The sequence below is a fragment of the Ornithodoros turicata genome, chromosome 1 (genome assembly GCF_037126465.1).
Source record: "Ornithodoros turicata isolate Travis chromosome 1, ASM3712646v1, whole genome shotgun sequence".
Classification (NCBI taxonomy): domain Eukaryota; kingdom Metazoa; phylum Arthropoda; class Arachnida; order Ixodida; family Argasidae; genus Ornithodoros; species Ornithodoros turicata.
In genome coordinates, this window is record NC_088201.1 from 162,212,108 (window position 1) to 162,233,233 (window position 21,126).

General features: G+C 43.7%; 1 protein-coding gene across 1 annotated transcript; it reads right to left on the reverse strand.

Moving 5' to 3' along the window:
* Positions 1 to 545: 545 nt before the first annotated feature.
* On the reverse strand, positions 546 to 16,229 carry LOC135388574 (uncharacterized). Its single transcript, XM_064618197.1, has 12 exons — positions 16,119 to 16,229; positions 13,513 to 13,710; positions 13,273 to 13,443; positions 13,091 to 13,213; positions 9,937 to 10,017; positions 9,047 to 9,148; positions 8,321 to 8,425; positions 7,132 to 7,200; positions 6,819 to 6,911; positions 5,897 to 6,108; positions 4,290 to 4,449; positions 546 to 664 (listed from the first exon to the last, which is right to left on the reverse strand). Exons 1-12 carry the CDS (start codon positions 16,129 to 16,131, stop codon positions 546 to 548), a joined length of 1,446 nt encoding a protein of 481 aa, XP_064474267.1. The 5' UTR covers positions 16,132 to 16,229.
* Between the last annotated feature and the right edge of the window lie 4,897 nt (positions 16,230 to 21,126).

Sequence of the window (21,126 nt, forward strand, 5' to 3'; positions counted from 1 at the left end):
AAGTTGCTGCAATGCCAAAAACTGGCAAGTTTGTTGCACTCGTACACATGCAAGAAGTTTTAGAGTACACACTAAGGACTTCGAAGGCATCAACGTCTGTAGATTGAACAGTGACTAGGTTAGTGACTAGTCTATCATGCACCAAAAAGCTGTGCACAGTAGGAATAAATTGAACATAAAAGTTCTGCACTCATGAACTTGATATGTGAACGGTGCTGCTATCACGTGTTAAACTGGAGCTCAACTGGAGCTTTTGTGGGGCATAAAGCTTCTCCCACTGTGGAGAAGTCACTGCAAGGTTACAAGCTTCTACAGGGTTAATTACTGATATTACGATACTCAGTATTTGTATATACAAAAATACAAAAATACATGTACATACAAAAATCTACAATGCAGCATCATGTGTTGCAGGTATGTTGGCACTACTGCAAAGTGGCAGTGTGATACAGGGGCACGCACTTTTTGTACTCAATATTTCACTGCACTCAAACAGTCTAACACGTCACAGGGCTTTTTTTCCTCTGTTTCCTCTCAAGCATGAACTATGGTGCAACATTCTTCTTTGCTGCCTTCTTGATCATTCTTTCATGTCGCAACCATGTCTGCACTGCCTTTTCAGTCTCAGCGATGGTGCCAGTGTCGCTCATTTTGTTGATAGCACCTGCATAGATAAGTGCAAACATCAGAAAAATCAGAAAAGCCGCACTATATGCACCATTGTGAACAAACATTTTGACATTTCAAAGATTAGTGCTGTGTCCGTGTAAGCACTTTCTCATATGACTAAGACTCTCTATCAGTTGTACTGGTAAGTCAAAAGCAACATTGTCCACAGATGCACAAAACGTTATTCGCTTTCAAGCCAAAGAGCTTCGCTTCAAGTCTCCTGAACCCGAAGAACTTTTGCTCGAATTCACTTGCGAGATCACCAGCCTGCTGTGAAGGCACCAATATAACAAATCTGCCATGTAGGGCTTGCTCAGAAGTTTTGGCACGAATGTGCTTATAATATCAATCATCTGAAAATCAGATTCAAAGGCAAGAGTCGTCAGTGAAGGTGATGAAAGCAACAGAGACAGGCAGAGAACGTCAGACTTTAATGGTATCTCTGTTACTTCCATCATATTCGCTGTTGTCATGTGCACCAACTGGCCCCGCTCGTCTTTTATTTAGAGAGTTATCGGCTCTTACAAGTTGGTGGACAATTTTCTGTCACCAAATAACACAAGATAAACTGTACGAGTACAAAGCCCAATGATAATGCCATGACCACTGATAAAGCTTGGACAGAATACTTTTTTCTTTGGTCTTGGGGGCCACGCAGGCCACTGCAACCCTATTCTACAGTATCTACGCAGGGTGTTCCATGAGTGGATGTCAGTGAATTCCTAACAATAGGTTTCACTTCAGAAAATTATGACACTTTGAATATACTTGTACGGACTTTAGCCATAGATTTGAGCCTTTTTGCATTTCAATGATGCATACTTGAGCTAATTTTGTTCTTTAAGCTTGCGTATTAGCCAAGCACAAGTAGCATCTTTCTGCATAATACGGAAGCCTATTGCCATAGCTAAGGCCCCTGGTTTTCTGCTGCGGCAAATTCAAAATTCCGCTATTTTCCACGCCAAGCACGCAACTGCTGCTTCAAATGTTTTCTGGGATAATGTGGAACAAAAAAAATATTTTTATAAAATTACAGGTTCAAAGCACTGTTGTGGCTGCATATTACATACACGATATCTTGTGTTCTCCTCTGAGAAAGAGTGCCGTCTGTCTCCCGCAATCATTTTATACCTGCTGAAAGATCTTTCGGCATCTACAGAGTTTATAGGAACTTTATAGGAAGATTATAGGAAGGAGTTCACAATACACGCCCGTGGAAGTTACATCTTTAGGACACCCTTTTTGTTTCTGGGCAGAAGGCATTATTTAAGAGTCTGTAAGGGCAAACTCCCAAACATCGAATCAAAATCCTCCACTGCTACCGTTAAACTGCACACAGGAGGGACGCCGCCCCTTCCTCAGACGGTGTATGTACTTGAAACTTGGGCTTCAGTGAAATTCAGTGTCAAACCAAGGATTCTGCGATATTTCACGGAACCAAGGACAACCCGGGACCTTAGCCATAGCACATCATTCTAATCAAGATCACAGGGTTTTACACAACATTGCTACAGAAATTTTACAGCCAAAAATCAAATCTGTCACTGGGCTATTCTTGGTGAAATTTGCATTTGCAGAACTCTTGCAGTGATGGAAGTGCCTGAAAGCATTCTGGCACAGGAAAAAAAAGTCTGTGTGCCTCGGTCAGCATTGACGACGTGGAATGTACGCTTTCCATGTTAATCTCAGTTATTTTCTGACCAGTTATCTTAGTTTCTTCAGTTATTTCCACGTTAATTTCTACTCAATTTAGAGCCGCGAGCCTAGCGTTGTGAGCCTAGCTACTTCCAATAATCCAGTGCAGAGTGGGCATGAACTGTGTCCACATATGCATTGTCTTTGGTTGTCGAAGAGCCTAGCGATCCTCAAAGTTAGCGCAGTGATCGTGAACAACAGGTGTATACAGTCTCTTTAGGGACGTGCAAAGCTACCCTTAGGAATCAAAAAGTGGTCATCATGTGGAGATCCTCTCATACATGTCAGCTTGGATATAGATGAATATAGCAAAGTGCAAGCTAGCTGTTGTATACTTAATGTTGGCACGCGTCTCCGAGCTGGGGGGAAACACAAAAGATAATACAAAAGGATCAGCGCGATTGTTGGAGCATCACACGACAGTGCATATGGGTCGCGAGGCTGCTTGGCTAGGCTTTGGCGCAAAAGCAGCAGAAACACCCTTTACGACGCAGGATGGCACAGAACCCCTGATTGGCGCAGTTTGGCGTAAATGGTGCAGCACTTCCATAACTGCTCTTGGTTCTGCCTTTATCGCAGTGAAGTTAATAGAGCAACATGCTTTTATTCTAATCGAGGGTCTTGTTGTGCAACCCATCATTATATGAGCTGGTGACTGATGACAGACACATTGATAAAGACAAAAGGTGTAATTGTGGCATGGTTTGTTACCTTCTTGCACAGTAGGGAGGGCATTTGAACGGAGCTAAGAATTCCACGAACGTAAATGCCAGTGATGGATTTGGGGTGGTCAAATTTTTGTAGAAATCTTTTAAAGAACCCAGTGACCTTGACTGAATTAGTAAGCTGTACCGATTGTTTTCTGATTTGATTGAGAAAGATGCCACCTTGCTTAGCTAATTTGCCAGTCCAATTAAAAATTAATCCGTGGCATGAATGTAGGGGCAGAATACGCTACGACAGTACATCCCCCTGCATGAGAGAAAGAAAAGGTTGGAGAACGCAAGGTGGACAAAGCGTCTGAAGCGGCAATAAGGGGGATTTGTAGATGGGCCGCAACACTGTGGTGAAAAAGATGAAGCAACATCACAGGATGAAGGACATCACATGCAGTTGTTGTGGTACTTTATTCCACAGTGACCCAACGAGACTATTCTATGTCATGAAGGGAAAGAGAAAAGCTGAGGGGCTGCGTGAAAGGCTGACCTACTTGCATGACATATTATTTAAACTGTTTGTGGGTGGCTCTCCTACTTTGTCATAGGTGTTTGGTCATGTGTGTTAATGAGAAGACAAACAAACATGTGTCCCACACCACCCACAGGTAACTCGAAAAGGGATCTAGCTTGTACGGTCCACCTCCTTAAAGAATGGATAGAAACTCACGGAGAGGATTAGTGTATAGTGGTCAGGTGTGGTGAGATGTTGCCAGTAATGATGGCATTGACTTTTGGGGGAACATACACTATTGTGGTAGGTCCTATAGAAAGCTTCCTGAATGCACAAATGCTTTTAAGTTGGGTTTAGGTGTCTTCCTGGAGGTGAACCGAACCATTATGCCTGGATCCGAACCCGAACTGGCAAAAATTCTGTTTGATGCTTTGCTTTCATCCAATAAAATGTTGACTGTAAATCATGTATCAGCTCCCTCCCTCCTCTATGACACCACACTCTACAGGGTCGCATGCTGGTGTTATCTCAGAATAAATTTGTGGTGTCACAACGCCAACGGGAGATGTCACAAATGCAAACAGCCTCAATCTGGCAAAAGTCAGTTATGAGTGTATTCCAAGTAGCTAATAGTTTTCTGAAGTAAAACCTATATTTACGAATTTAATAACACTATCTCATCAACAAATGTGGTGAGGTGCAGTGCACCAGCTCTAAGACAAGAAATCATTTCTGATGTTTAAAAACATACTCACTGCACATGATACTGCAGCATTCCAGTGAACAGAACTTCTTCTTCCCACCGATGCCAGTCCAATTAAATTGTTGGGCTACTTCGTCCGAGAGAAGTGCATATAAGACTCGTCTTGCCTTGTCCCCGCAGTTGGTGCCACCAAGCTTCATCATGTACTTTTGCTGCATACAGAGCATGTCAAATATGTTACTATTCCAAACCTCACAGATTATTCAGCAAAGCAGACATGCAGAGCAGGTGCTGCATACTGTCACAGAAAAAGAAAGGACCAATTCCAACTCCAAGTCAGATACAAGCAAGCAACCTTGTCTTTTCTCTTTCACTCTGATAACAGTATTCATACAACTTGTTGTTGCCAGGTAATTCCACACCAGATGACGAATAGCTAAGGCCACTGATTTTCTGCTGCAGCAAATTTAAAGTTCAACACAACTGACTTGTAAATTCCACGATTTTTCGCAGCCATCGAAACAGAAAACTATTTTTTTTCTTGGATAATGATGGAAGGGAAAATATTTTTAAAATTAATTATTCAAAACACCGTTGCAGCTTGCATTACATGATATTTTGTGTTCTCCTCTGACAGAAAATGCTGCTTGTGTGTCATAGCTGACAATCATTTTATGCTTGCCAAAAGATTGTTCCGCATCTACAGAGTTTATAGGAATCGACAAATACTTGATCGCAATAGATGCTAAATTCGAAGCAAGCTCCCTCATTCTGCTCCAAAACAAAATGCACAATTTCAGAAAATCCCAGGGAGCTTAGCGCCGATTTGAGCAATGGGAACTTGTGGAGGAGAACAAGATCTCCAAACCGTTTCGGTTCGTCGCTTTCGGCCGATTGTACACAAGGAGTCAAGGCCAGCGAAAACGAAATGTGAAGGACAGTTCTTCCTTCCTCATTCCAGTAATCTCCAAGGATGCAACGCATGCACAAGGAGGAATGGGATTTTCTGAGCTCGTCTGTTATGTCAAAGGCTTGAGGAGGGGGGCTGATGTGCTTAATAATATAATCTCCTTTAAACATGGCATTGAAGACCTTGTGGGAAGCAATTTACTGGCCCTCAGCTAACATCAGAAGACTTGCAACCCTTTTGCCGAATACCATGGAAAACCGGGGGCCTTACGAGTGGCCCTTCACGACCACCTACAAATTGCGTCACAAAAATCATGAGTATGCCGTGAATAAGCATTCCCCAATGTTAAGCTCAAACATATTGGTCCATTTTTGATTTAATCATTAGATTCTATGGCAAAAATTAGCATTCAGGTAAAAGTATTTATTCTGCACAGTGCTTTTAGCAGAACAAGGTTGTTGGGTTTCTCACAAATTTTGAGTTGGTAGGATTCAGTTTAACTTTGGGGAGTGATAGCCCAGCCATAACTACAGCCGTATTCATAGCCCAAAGTACTCATGATAATATTTGTAACCCAGTTTGTAGAGCGGAGCCATTTCACCGCCTGACGTGAAAGATTCTGCTAGACTGAACAACGGACTAAATGTAGCACGCTGAACACATTACAAATGTTGAAAGTTTCATAAATTTCCATGGTCAAAGTTGTTAGGCATCCTAAACAAGGATGGATAAGAAAAGACTGGACGTACCAGCTGGCGTTTTTTGGCATCTGACTTCTGCACTTCTTCATCAAATTGGAGAAAACTTTCCACATTGGTGAACGGCCCAGGGAAAACCATTTCGTCTTCTTGTGTACCTTTCGAAGTTTTCAGCCATGAAACGATCAAGTCAAGCTGATTAGAGTGCTCCAGTTGGCGAAGGCTCATGATGTTAATCGTACGAAGGATCTTCTTCTCGAATTCTACAAAAAGAGTGGTAAACTTACAAATGTTGTTACAAAACAGGAACAAAGCATTATGCCACATGCATTGTTTGGTGGCATTTCAACATGCAATTTGTTCAGGCTGGGCGCGGAGAAAATTTCTACTGGTTTGTCTCACCGTGCCATTTCGACAAAGGTATCTACATACTTAGCCCTGTCACACTTCCTATTTATCCATGCTTTGTATACAGTCAGTCACTTATTGGTACATAACACAAGAATTCTACAGACAAAACTTGTTGCCAACATTAAGCTCCCCGTTGGGGCAAAATGTATTTTCATGGGTGAACCAAGTCAAACAAAATCTATCAACCAAAGTGCATGAAGTATTTAAGGAATTATATGGTGCCTTGTGACTTTGCAGACTCAGTACATGCGCACACACACACAATAATGGGGGCACCACATAAATGCAATCAAGACAGAGAGAACCTGAGTTATGAGCTGCTAAGTGTCGTCAAGCTCTCAATGCATACTTTTGCTTTCTACTACTTTTCACTGCGCACTTCACTACAACAAAAAATTGCCGAATGCCACAACCCTTCCTGCTTCTCATACTTGGGAGAAGTCTCACATCCAGTATCAGCTACTTTTAGCACCACAGACACAGCAGCGGCACTCCAAGTTTCAAGCCTGTCAGTGGCATTTTAGTGTGCTGATGTGCTAAAGGAAGGTTCCGATATACTAACCTGACCCGCATGCAGATTTCTTTGGAGACACACGGACAGCTGTGTGAGAAGGTCTACGGCCCGAACGTTCAGGAACCAATGATGTACAGGAACCTGCAAACGTTCACAAAATGGGAGCCACACCAATGTAGTCACACAACACGTGCAAGCTGTGTCATACCGATGCTCACAAAAACTGGCGCTGAAACCTTGCTAAGCGAACACTTCACTCATGGCGTAGAAGTCACGTCACACAGACATCAACATTTCTTAGACCAAACGTTGCTGCACATTCAACATTTCAAAAACATAAGCAATTAAGTAGGGTACACACCGTCGATGATCTGCGCTCCTGTTGCTGATTCAATGTGCTCGAACCTCAGAGACCTCTCATCTTCACCACCTACGTAAACAATGCCTGCAGCTTTCATAAATGCAATGCAAACAAACTCAGGGAAAAGAGGTGCTGACGTCAGGAATCGCACCTGGGTCTTCTGATCTCCGGTCAGATATGCTAACTGCTGCACCACACCAGCACGCCGTTTCCCTTGAGCCATTGGGTGCCTCAAATACGGAGGGGGGACGGACAACCAACCACGCTATTCCCATTCTCTCTTACATCTTTCTCGCTCACTCTCTCATTCAGACACGAGGCAGGGCGATTTGTAAAGGACGTAAACAACGAGATTCCGATTCCTGGCGTCAGCACCTCTCCCCCCCCCCCCCCCCGAGTTGTTTGCATTCGTTAATTTCTGGGCGTTTGAGGCTTACTTGTCTGTTCGTCGTTAATTGTTGGTGTGCCTCGGTCAAATCTCGTTGTTTACAGCTTTCACAACATGTTTTTTTTTCTAAATACAACTGCCACACCCTGGTAAGTGCTCTTAGCAAAACCGCCGTGTCACCAAAACAACACAGACCCAAATTGTATTAAATAAATTTTCTTCTTACTTCACCACCAAACACTGAGAGTAGGCATCAGACACAAAGCAATAACGAAAATAATGATGAGTAAGATTCGGTACCTTTCTGGTTGGTACCTTGTGTGCCAATAGAAACTCGTACGAAATCGGGTCTAGAAATATTGCCATTGGTAATGTGACAGGTATATTTTCAGGGCAATGTCCTATGCTCTTCCAGTACCACTGTCCATGCGATTTCAGTATCACTGCGGTGGAATTTCAAGAATAACGCAAAACCGTATTAATTGTACAAAAATGAGATGTTGATGACTTCGACCAAAGTGGCTTCTTTCAAAAGCAGCCTAATAATGATGGATATTTATTGGGCTTCACCCAAATTATAGTAAGACCATTGGGGGCAAATTTCGGAAAAAGCCGAAAACGTCATGTTGTACATTATAACTACTGTTTCCTTAATTAAAAATTAGAAACCACACAAGTTTTTAGAAACCACCCATTTTTGCCAAAAACAGTTGGCATTCTTGCCTAAAATGCAAGACACTGTTTGTCCATCGCTATGCTGATGTCAAAGCCAGCAAAACAGCAATAACCAAATCCACTCACGGTCACTGCTGAAATGGGCAGAGCCTCTACCACGTGTTGGTTGCTCAAGTGCATGTAACACAGACTGCTGTGCTGGCAACTCAGGGAGCACTTCAGTTTCATCACCTGCATCAAACGTGCGTACATGTACATAAGCAGTACGACAGATGGGTGGTCAAAATACTGCAAAAACCTCACTGAACGTTACATAGTTCAAGCTACACTTAATTCGTTCAAACTTGCAGGAAAATGAATGAATTTGCACCGGCTGCAGGGTATTTTGTAGCCCTGTTTACAAGCACTGATGCTTGCTCCCATACTGCAACGTGTCTACACCTTGCAGCACATATTTTAAAACTTTTCAACAAGACCTTCAGTTTTGAATTATATCTGCTAGCATATTTATCGCATATTATCTAAGCATCAGACAGTGTAGTACATACAAGTGCTTGCAGGCAAACCAATCTGCAATGTTATCAATATAGGTATGCTGTGCACCATTTCCAACTGAATAGAAACAACCTGCCACTCATGAGAACTGATGCAGATGTTACTCTGTAACCTACTCCTACCAAAGCCAAACACCTGACTTTTACACACTCAATTTGACGAAATGTGCTTCCCAGTCGCAGCTAAAAACCCTATTGTGATAATGGCTTCATCTGTTTTTACTATGTCTTTTCGGAACAGCGTTTGGAACTTTTTGTCTCCGACTCACACAAGAAAGAATAATAATGCTACACTCACGGTGCACGAACACATGTTGTTTCTTCCAACTTTGGAAACTAAGGCTTTCTTCCAGTGCTGGCTGTGATCTTGTATTCGTGTGACATGCCTGGTGCTTGGAGGCTGGAAACAAATCATCACAGGATTTTGTTGAGCTTTCATATTCAGAAGCAGCCAAGATAAAGCATAACGCATGTCAGTATCATATCTAACTGTACATTGAGAAAGAATATACAATGATACTTTACTTGCAAATGTGTGTACTAATGCCATAGCTGAGTTGCATGACTTGTTATTTACAATACAACAAGATGATTTCCAATCGTCCTGTGAGAAACACTTGTGAAGGCTTCTTCGAGTACAGGCTATCAAGACCACAGGCATTCTCCTAACTTTCCTGACATATATCACTTCACGCAAGCAACTAGCAATGTTGGATGGTACCAGCCTTCATTTGTATAACATGCAGCTGTATGCTACAGATGTGTTGTGGCTCAGATATGCAATATAGATAATGGACAACCAATTGTCAGTAACGCTCGCCATATGCTGTTGTGCACGTGTTTCGAGTGTGGCAAAACAACCTATTGAATCCAGTATTAGAAGGGATAAACTTGCACAAAACCTCACACAGCTTTCAATATATGTATCATAACATATCTCTAGGTCTATCTCAGAAGAAGGTCCATTTGCTACACAAACAGAACTGGGTTGCAATTTTGCGCATGCTTGGTTGGTGTCCCCTTTGTGAGCTCTCAAACAGAAGAAATCGAGAAAAAGAAATAAACACAAGCAGGGAGATAGACATACATACCGCATAGGTGCTTCAGTGAGAGGCGCTGCAACTTAGTTACGGTGTATCACTTTAACTAGTTTGCATGCATTTAACACTAACACTTGTGTATACTTACAACATGGGAATGAGGAGGAGAGACCAGCTTTAGGACTGGTGAGATGCAGTGGTTGTTGGCTGTAAACATCACGTGCACGAGCTACAACAGAACATATTTTGAGATACTCTAACCATCTTCACTCAAGTACGACAGACGAATAATTTCCATTTGACTAGTAAGCATGACAAGCACTGAATTTGACATGATATATCTGGGGCTGACAGCAGATGTGCTCTGTAACACAGCCGAACAGCTATCCGCAGAACCAATAATCTTCTGTAGTGTGTCTACCAAATTCTAGTATTTGGATTCCTCAACTTTTCCAGGTCTTCACCAACCATTTAAAGGAGTACAGAGGGCCATCCAAAAAAACTTCAGATTAAGACATCTGATGAAAGTGTGTGTGTCATTATACCGAATAGCGCGAAAGGTTTTGATGTGTGCAATTTGTTTCCCAGAAAAAAAACTCACATAAACATAGCTCCGCGCCTTTACCCTTAACTCGCCACTCCAGCTATAACGAGGATGAGGAGGTATGATGCCACGTCACCGATGACGGCATAAGGAGACTCGTTCTGGTTTGCCGGTCAGTTGGGGTCAGCGCCTTGTCCCTTTGCCGCCGTAAACCTGTTTTGCCAGTTTTCCCGGAGAATTGGGGAGAGAAGGAGCGGCCGAAGCATTACCGAGCAAGGAGAAAGGCTTTATCAGAACCCCGAACAGCCGAGTAGCAGACGACAGCGGAGTAGCAGACAACATTTCTCTACGCCAATCAGCGAGCGGTTCTAGGCAGATCACAGGCTGGTACTGCTCTTCACCACCGTAGCGCACGGTCGCTTTTTGCAGCGTATGTATTTCAGATTCAATTTCTGCGATAATTATGACTCCGTGGTGTAAATTACTTCGCATGGTGCATCTTACTGGTCTACTTAACAGTTTTATAGGAAGAAAACTGTGTGTTAAAAATGACTTCTGTGCTACTTTAAAGCCCATTTCCTCACCAAAAAGAGAACTTAGTGCCTGCTCCTACATTTTGATAAGGTCACTCATAAGCAGACCGCGGAATTAAATGCCCTCAAGACCCACTAAATACGCATACAATCATGCAGCAAAAAAATGGAAAAACATGCAAGTAAACATGCATCAAAAAATGATGAAACATGCATAAAACATGCAGGTAAAGTGACAAAGCAAGCATTATGAATGCAGCAAATGTGGCAAAAAATTAAGAAACATGTAACATGCGCATGGTTTATTTTCATGCGTGTTGTACAGGACTTCAGGGTGCATTCCACATTTACAACATCAACAATGACTAAAATGTCAAATGTTACACCACGATGGACCACTTGTAGTTCTGGTGACAGTAGACCACAATATACTGCTCCACATCTGGTCGCACCAGTGCGACCAGCGCTTCCATTTCTTTCTTTCTATTTCTATTCTATTTCATTCTATAGAGCCCTAAGTTTTCGAGCCTGAAGCTTTGACACCTCTCTGTAAGCATAGGTTTGTATGCTGAAAAGGTCCTCTCAACAACATTGCTTTGGTGACCAAAGTAATAAATGCTTGGGTTCTCTTGCACCTAATCCCCTGGGGATTCACCTGCCAATGTGAATAGGAATCATTTTCTGATGAAGGGGTTGAGCTATTGACAAGCAAGGCTAAGAATGGGACCAGCCTATTGTACCAGATAGCCAGATGAATTCCCCAATTCCCCAAGCAGAATTCCCCAAAACATAAAGCAAAAAGGGGGTTAAGTTCCACTGAGCTGAAAATCTGATCACAACGAGAAGTGTGCTTGATACAGCTTGACGAGGAAGAAATGTACTTTTATTACTCAGTAGCAAATACTGCAAAAAAAGTATTTTAAATACTTTAAAAATACCTGTGGCAAAAAGTATTGAGTAGAGTACATACTCAAGATACGTACAAGTCTGAGTCAACTCCAATGCTGATTTCGCATGGTCTGTAGCGAACGCAGCCTTCTGTGCGTCTTCGCGTGCCCGGCGTCCGAGAAGGTCGTGGCAGCCTGACGCGCGCTGCTAAAAACCACATTTATGCACAAACATGCAGTATTATTACAAACGTGCACTAACGTCCAAACATGCATTTTCATACATTTTACAAACATCACAAATGCATTCATATGGCCTCAACACATGCAGATATATTGTGTCTGAAGCTCTCCGAGCCCGGGAAAGACATGCAGGACATGTAAATCCGCGGTCTGCTTATAAGACAGATAAAACAACATGCGCGCAAGCAAGCTGGTGGATGAAATTCATTATGAGAAAAGCCGGAGCTTGTGTTACCAGTCTTTGTGTGTGCCGAAGCTCTGGCTTTCCTCATCACGCATCAAACATACAATTTATTGCGTTCAAACGAACAGAATAAAACCACATCAGGTGAATAGTGGCAGTTGAAAAACTGCTACAAACATAGGTTTCTGCAGACTATTGAAAGGAATCAATTTTTTGTGTACTGAGGATACCTCGTGCTGTGCTTCATTTATGACCATTGTCTCTTGTTTTCAAGATCAATTATTAATGAGGTGTCCGTAATTTTCTGCCTCTGAGCCTCTCCTATTGGAAAACTGTGTTGTGGCAACATTGTTGTGACTTGGTCGCTCAACTGTACTGGCGATATGCTATAGATCATCACAGTATTTGCCTGCGGTTTTCCCTGCTTTCAGTTGCGTTTTTGGAAACTTTTAAAACAATCCCCTGGCCTTTCCAATCGCATCGAAATTCCATGATAATTCCCCTTTTTCCAAGTCAGCTGACACTCTGCTTCTGACAGGTGGGAAAGGGGACACTGAAGCATTGCAAATTTTTTTTCGAGACTACGGGCCATGCATGTTTTCAAATACGTACAACTGAATGACAGACTAGCCACTAGAAGACCCGTCACCTGACCATTTATCCGATTTAGCGTAGGCTGAGTGTTCGCTTTGCGTTTCACAACTGCAATGACGATACTGCAATGATATACCTTTTTGTGGTTGACATCCTGTTCAGCTGCGTTAAAGAATTTGTTTTCTGTTCATTATGTGTTGCCGGGTTCATAAAAAGCACAAGTGGTACAAGCTCTGCTATCACCCAGCAGTTTTCTGTTACTATATTGAGATGGATCAGATCAAAAATTGCTCAAAACAACAAAACGGTTAGCTTACATTTCTCCCTGACCCGGGGAGGAAGAGGAGGAGTGGGTGGCAACGAATCTTCATCCTCAGAAGGAATTATTAAAGGGCGTGGCCTTGTTTGCACAGGTTCCACAGCAACAGTGTTTAGAATGGCTGTTGCAAAAGAACAAAACGATGAAAATAAAATAATTTCATCTTGAAGAGTTTCTTACACTTCGGTTCCGTCCGATATGGGGGGGTAACAGGTGGAGAACAATCATCTTCTTCGTCAGCGTACACCCTCCTTACTCTTTTCCTTTTTCCTCGTCCATACTCTCTGTCAGCATTCAAGTCTGAAGTGCTTGCTGCAAGCGGCAGCATTTCTCGCGCTTCTTCGTAAGTTTCTATTGGGTGAGTCAAACGGCAACATCAGCAATTAGACAGATGGTGGTGCAGTCACTCCAACAACATACCATAAGTCTCCAGTGAGTTACAATCGAGGAACTGCCAGTCCAAACTGGGGACCTTGTTTTTTCGAACATAAAGGCCAATTTTCCTTTCTTCCTTTTCTGGAGGCCAGTAGCAAGATGTTCCAACTACCCAAGAGGATGGCACGACTGCCACTTGATTCTCCTCATTCGGAAACTTCACAATCGTATAACATGTTGGAACTATTGGAGCAATTTGCACTTGGTTAATGGATGAGGTATGTACAGATGAGATGACCCTCATGCCACAAAGAAGCTATGTAACATATAATTCACAATTGCATGATCACTAGGCGTTGATGACAAAACATGCGGAGGACAAAGTGCTAAGTTGATTCCCGTTAAGGCACACAACTTACTGGAGGGAAGCAACACTAAAATTATCAATAAATAACACAGATCCTTTCAATAGATGATTCATCATTCTTAGAGAAAAGTGGGACTAATGAATTTTTACAGTGCATTATTTTCAACAGTGTGTGGCAGTGGAAATGCGACATAGCAGTCACACCTATAGGGCAAAAGCATACACTTCATTTCAACAAACGACAACGGCCAGCAATGCACACGTGAAGGGCGTGACACAACATGAATGCCGACAAGAGAGGAAGCACACGGAAAAACATAAAGGTCCTGAGTTGATCTAAACTTCTTCCCTATTATATATGGCTCCTGTGCTGACGCACTGCGGGCTGCACCAGTGATTCTGATGAAGCTGCCATCAGACAGACGGCATGTGCTGTCACTTGCATTATTCTGCAATTGGAAGCGTCCTGGCACTGTCACACGTTTGTAAAGCGGAGGCATACAACCTACAGGAACTGTTGCACCTCTAACCTCAAGTGATAAGCTCACATCACTTGCAACAGGAAGCCTTTCGGGGGCAGTGCACCTTTGCTCCATGATTCTGTTGTGCAGCTGCTCGAGCGGCCGTTCAGGTTTACGCAAATACCTTTTTATGACCTGCATAAAGTTATCAAAGGGAAAAGCACTGAAACGGTCAAGAGGCCCGTAGTTTCTAACATCTGCAGCCAAGTGAGCAAGACCATGGACATTGTGTGACACTGTTTCGAGCCCGTATATCTGGGCATGCTTTTTCACAAAGTGATGCAGGAGCTTTTCAGCATAGTCCAAATGAACCTGGGAGAGAGTAGGGCTAACTAGTATTGAAATCGCTACATGAAGCTCCAGGAAATTCTTGTACTGTGCTCGAGGGAGGGAAGTTGCTAATGAAAGTGGGCCGGTATAGAGAAGGAACATTCGGAACTCTGTAGCTTTCCATATATCGAGCTCTGACATTGGCTTGGGCTTTCGTGAGAAACCAACTGGTACGAATGAAGCCAGTGACACATGTTTTGCAGATACAGTTTCTCGTAGAGTGGGGCTCAGTCGGTGTTCTCTACTTCCTTTGAACCACATAGAAAGCAGTTTTTTCTGGACGCCAAGACACACCAAATGCATGTAGTCCAACGTTACCTGTTGTACCGTATCAATAGGAAGCTGCTCGAGTACAGATGTCCCTGTGTGATGCTCCTCTTGTAGCTGACTGCGAAAGCTCTGATTAGACCGCAGTGGTGCATCAGTTCCCAGGAAGCACACCCTGTCCCTGACATAGTCTGCTTCTATAGTGCACTTTGTGCAACTATAATATCCAGAAAGGCCCTTCACTGAAAGTATGTATGACTTTGCTGGTGCATCACACACGAATGCGGATATCAATACTCTGATTTTCCTCCCTTCTATTTCCAATACAGTACTGTACAGCTCGCAGTACTCTGCCACAAATGGACCTAGGAATGTACTTGCACACAACGCCTTTGACTTTCCATAGAATACACCAACTGGAAAGGGTGCCATCCTACTATCAGTGTTCATGACTTTGCATAAAATAGGCCAGAACTGGTCCTTGGTCCCCTTTGTCAAGGGGAGCCGATCTACATTAACATTCAAATAGATCACATCTGGCACATTTTCCACTCCGCCAAGTACATACTAAAGTCCAGACTTCAATCCAAAGTGGCAATATCTGCCTTCGCCCATGTCCACTATATTGTTCTGTCTTGGGGTGTGCAGCAAAGAGCGAGCACTGCTGGGAAGATCCGCGTGACAGGGATGCGATTTTAGTAATTTCAGTAATGTTCTAATGTGTCTGTGCGATACTCCAGATAGTGCCCATGTCTTCAACTGTGCAAGCATTACCGGAACTTCAGCACTTTCAGCGCGATTTGCCAGCACCTCAGGGGTTGGACTCAAAGCCCCCTCCGAGGCCGTCGAAACTGGGGGCGAGATGTCACATGGCGAAGTATTCCCGCCCTCCGTTTGGGACACACTTACTGATGTTTCGGGTTCGTGTCGGGAAGCGTTCACTTCATTACTTTGATCACGCTGCTGAGAGTCTTCTGTCTGAACGCTTTCAGACACAGCGGAAGATATCAGCTGCGAACTTCGATCAAATTCCCTTTGAACATGCCGATAAAATGTTCTTTTGGGTGCTTTCGGCATGCGTCTTAATTTTCAGGGACGCAGTCAAATGCACAGACGCAGGGACGCTTTCGAAACCATGCAAGTAGAAAACATATCACAAGCCTTACTTGCGTGAGACATTCTGGTCGAGCCAACACGGAGGTGGCACTTGAAAATCACGATTAAGGCAGACGTTTGATTACACAGAAACGGCGAACAACGACAGCGAGCAAACACGAACCAACCGCCACATACATTCCCGACTTTGCATTGCACCAGTGTTGCCAGGTCACTTAGGCGGAAATCCAGGAGGTCGGCATCAGAAAATTCAGTAGAATTCAGTAGGTATACTAAGAGCAAGGGTGAAGCGCTCCATGGCGACCTAACTAGTGGGCCATATGATCAATAGACACGAACTATCACAACATATAGGCGATAGAATAAGCAAAATATACATGTTATTTAGTGTATACAGTAAAAACGTGCTTGCCGTGCTTACACGGTCATTCGATCACATACTCTCGCTCATACATATGTATGTTCAGTTTCTACTAAGTCACAGTGAAGTTATAGCAGTTCTTGTCTCCTATCAGTCGCTCCGTGTGTAGCAGTCCAGTGATAGTTTCTGTCGAAAGCTGTTTCGTTTTCATGAGACTGACCTCAGAAAACATCCACACACGCGCTCGAATGCGGCAAGCAGAGGGGGATTACAACGAAACTTACTAATGACGGAAACATAAGCTCGTCGGAACTTGTCACGTTTGCTATGTTACCGGGTGTCCTGTGGAATACGCATACTTCTGCAATGTCTTTGCTATAAATTGTTTTACTTGGGCAGCCGCTCGCTTTTTTTAAGGGTGACTGCTTGCAGATGCCAGATAACGCGTAGACCCCTTACTGTGTCAAAACGAACGACGTGATTTTCTCGGTCGTACGCGGACTACGATGCAACCAGGCAGTGTAAAAGCAAACGTAAATTAGAGTTCGCTATGTAAAACCACGCTTCAGGCAAAAAATTCAGTAGACTTAAGCACATTTTGTTCTTTTTTCAGTATTTCAGTAGACCAACTCGAAGTCCAGTAGATCTACTGAAATTTCAGTAGACCTGGCAACACTGCATTGCACATGCTTACCGGATCCGGAAACTGTAGACTGGTAGAAAATCGCAAGAAACCTTAACGCTTAACGAGCGGGTATGGCACAATACTTGTTCTCTAGTTTCTTTTTTTTTTTGTAGCATTTCATGATAAAATATATATTGTTCTTTTTTGTTGAAAACACAAGGCCGCAAGGTGCATTGAGAGTGGATATGAAACGCATAATCCAATCCGAACCGAAGTCACTAGCTGTTAGCGTCATGGCGGTGCTTGGTGCCTGTGCTCGTATCTGCACTACGCCTACGCACTGTACGCACCCGTAGATCCCTGGTTCAAGTGGCAGGAATATGCTGCAGCATGTTCATGTCACCTGTGCATGTGCTGTGTCCTGTGCACCTTTACATTTGTTACATGACATATTTGCTACATTTTACATGACCAATATGTATGCTGAAATCTAATTCTACTAATATGGAGTTACATTTTTTCTGTCTGTCACAGACTTTGTTCCACAAAGCATGACAGCATTAAAGGGAGAGTCTGGGACAATCCAAAATTAATATAACTTTGGTACATTCTTCAGAAATAATAAGCAAGGTTGGTTTGGCAGTCGGGCACTCATTAGTTTCCGAAAGAGCTTATATGTAAGCGGAAACTCCTGATGGCTCATTCTCCAGCCTTCTGTGTGATGTCAAAGGCACTCGCGTGCGGGTCTTTGGCTGTGTTTCGGACATGCGCTTGGTAACTTACGCGTGCGACCTGGATGCAAGTCATCTACTTCCTCAATTTCGTTGTAAAGTACTCGCCAAGGGAACCTAGAGAAAGGCGTACATGAGGAACACTGGTGACGTGAAGTCTAGTGTTGCTGGAGGGCAAGTCCAGCAACATTGGGCTTCACCTCACCAGTATTCTCCATCTGCTCTTCTCGGTCCGTGAAGAAGCGGCACATGACTTGAAGGAAATTCTTTTTCTAATTGTCTGTGCCACCCACGGATGTGATGATTATGTCCACGGAAACGTACGGTATGGATTGATGCCACACTGTTACTTCAGCACGTTTTTGGTGTGGAGTCTCTCTTCAAAGTGTGCATGTATTTCATGAAGTATACTGAAGTGCTTCACTTATACGAGACGAGTAGAAAATCCTGAGCTGGCTGTACTTATTTTCATGTGTGTACACCATTTTGTACTGATGGGCTTTGATGATGGCCATTTAGAGGCTTTCCACAAATTCACATTGAGATCCTGCACAAAAATTTATTTAACAATAGTTGAATTAGCCTGCCTGCATATGTAGCAAATGCAAAGGTGCACCTACAGTACATAAATATTTAAGAAAGCAGGAAATGAATCTGAATACAGGGAATACATGTGGTTATTTTCACAGTGACATTTACAGCCTGCAGAGTACCACTCGAGAAGAAAAAAATGCAATTCTCTAAAAAGAAAACTTGTCGAATGCCTGCTTGTGTTATATGTCAGCTCCCATATCTAGAGCACACATAATATTGTGTATTTGCGCTTACTGAAAACTGTGATAGCAGCTTGTTTACCATTTAGAAGACTGTCATCTTGAGAACTGCTAGCACAGAGTGGGGCACTTCTCTAGACTGCATTTAGGATACTTCAGAGAACACGTGTCACTAAAGGGGTGTGAATATACACAGGAGAAAATGAAGTGGACAGCACAGGATTATGCCATTAATAAGATAAATGCAGAGCTGTCGTCTTTCATGACTATGGCATAGAGTTACCTGTTAGTCACTATTAAAAACACATTTTTAGCTGTGGTGATTACTGTACTTTGTGTATATAACATGCACCTACATCATGCAGATCCCAGTTCTTTACTTCTGAGCAGGAACTAGGCCCTGTATTGCTCAGCCATGCACGACAAGTACAACCTATTACCTATTATTTATAATTGTCATGTATTATCATACTTTATGTACCAGCATGGTAGAGAAGGGTGCACTTGAAGAACATAAAAAAAAAGAAAGGTGTCACAGAGCTTGCTCACTTTGAGTATTTCATTTTTTTGCTATTATGAATGTGATAAAAGCTATAAAAGAACTTTATGTCCCATGAGGTGACCCAAAAGATGGGCACAGGATGTCATCAAATGACTCTGCACGGACTATCCACAGATGATGTCTCAAGCACGTCCTGAGGACAGCTACAGAAGGATGAGGACATGGTGACACTTTGGGGACGTCCTGAGGACTGTGTGTGTTCTTGGGGTATTATCACGTGCCACGTGACCTTCTGACGCCATCCGCTCAAACGTTGCCTGCCTGCGTACTGCTGATGAGGCCCAAGAAGGCCGAAACAGCTGTCCAGTACTGGTGTGGCAACGTTTGACTTACAAACATATGCTATACGTGCAGCCAAAGAGCTCCTGCTATTTTTTTCCTCTTATACACTTGACTGTCTTTGCAGTGGGTTTTCAGAGGTGTCTTACGACACCCTGACGGGAGGCATCACGTGCCGCGTGGCCTTCTTACGCCATCCGCTCAACCGTTGCCTGCTTGCGTACTGCTGAAGATGCCCAAGAAGGTCATGGAAGTCGTCGCAAGTGGTTTTGTTTGCCCTGGGGACAGCGCTCGTCTCGTCAACGCCGCTGGGGTGCCTGCGATCATGGCTACGGTGAGCATGTCGTGGTCTGGCCTCCCTAAGGCCTATGCCTTTAATTTATCTGCTCCGGTAGACACCCCAATAGATATGATTGTGCGCAAAGTGCGTGAAGTAACCGTGCCAAAGGCGGTGCACTCGATGCAACACCGAGGACGGGATAAGTTCCAAGTTGTAGTACGCAATGAGGTTGCGCGAATGAAGTTGAGCGAAATAGAGAGTTTCGAAGTCGATGGCGGGGTTGTCCAAGTTGAACCAGTCGGGCCTTGTGTGATTTTCATCACTATAATGTTGTTGCCCGCCTACGTGGGAGACGAATACCTGGTACGGGCGTTGGCGCCTTTTGGGAAGGTGTTGGACATCTCTCATCTGTGTTATAAGGACGACCCAGACCTTTGGACTGGAAACATCCTTGTAAAGTTCGAGGCAAAGAAAATGCCGCCCAACTTTTTAAGCGTGTTGGGGCATAGTGTGATGCTCAATTATAGGGGCATGAAAAAAGTGTGCGGACGATGCAAGAAGGTCACTTTCGTTACGCATGCAAAACTCCCAGGTGCACACGTTGTGCGGTCTTCGGACACGTGACCCAAGGTTGCACCTTGCCGTGTCGACGGTACAATGGAAATCACGCTACGGTGGATTGCATGGGCAGAAAGCTCTATTCTGATGCGCTGCAGAAACGAGGGGCGGTGCCCGAAGATCGGACTGATGGTGACGCCCACGTCATTGTCCACATGGCTGAGAGCGTACTCGCTGAAGAACTTTTCAACAAAGGCGACGATGTCGCTGGTGAAAACATGAAAGAAGACGCGAGCCACGTAACGCAGCAACGCAAGAGCCAGTCGGAGGAGGAGTTGGAGGGATTGGAAGAGTCAGCGGAAGCGCCTGACGCATCTTGCCTGCCGCCTCTTGTAATTGATGAGGAAGCACAGAAGACGTCCGCCAGTGAAGATGAAATGGATGAAGAGAACGAAGACCTGCAGGACCTAACCCGGTGTGCTGATGGGAAACGTGCACGACCCACCACAAGCAGCGATAGCCCCTGCGAAACAAGCACAGACAGTCACACAAGGCCCACTCCAGGAAAAAAGCAAGAACAGTGAAGTCCCAAGATGTTTTACAAGGTGGAAACACCACCGAGGAATTTTACTAATTCTTTGGTGTGCGAGTTTGGGACACCTGTGTCAAGGTAAAGTGTTTCTTTTGCCTAGTATTCGGTTTTCCAAAGACTCAAAATGATGGACTCCAGTAAGAACAAAGAACTTTTCATTAGACGCCATATTCTTCTTTGTTCGGAAGTTACGGTGTTAACTTTCATTCCTTGAATGTTCACGGGTTTCGTAATCTTGTCAAGCAAGTTGAGGTGATAAGCTTTGCACGCGCGTTATCGGTTGATATCTTATGCCTG

What these genes read in the sequence shown, in the direction of transcription:
- LOC135388574 (XM_064618197.1), bottom strand. An exon ending in ACAACATGTGTTCGTGCACC is followed by an intron (nt 8,426 to 9,046) that starts GTGAGTGTAGCA and finishes CGTTTGATGCAG; the next exon opens with GTGATGAAACTGAAGTGCTC. An exon ending in ATGCCAAAAAACGCCAGCTG is followed by an intron (nt 4,450 to 5,896) that starts GTACGTCCAGTC and finishes CTCTGTATGCAG; the next exon opens with CAAAAGTACATGATGAAGCT.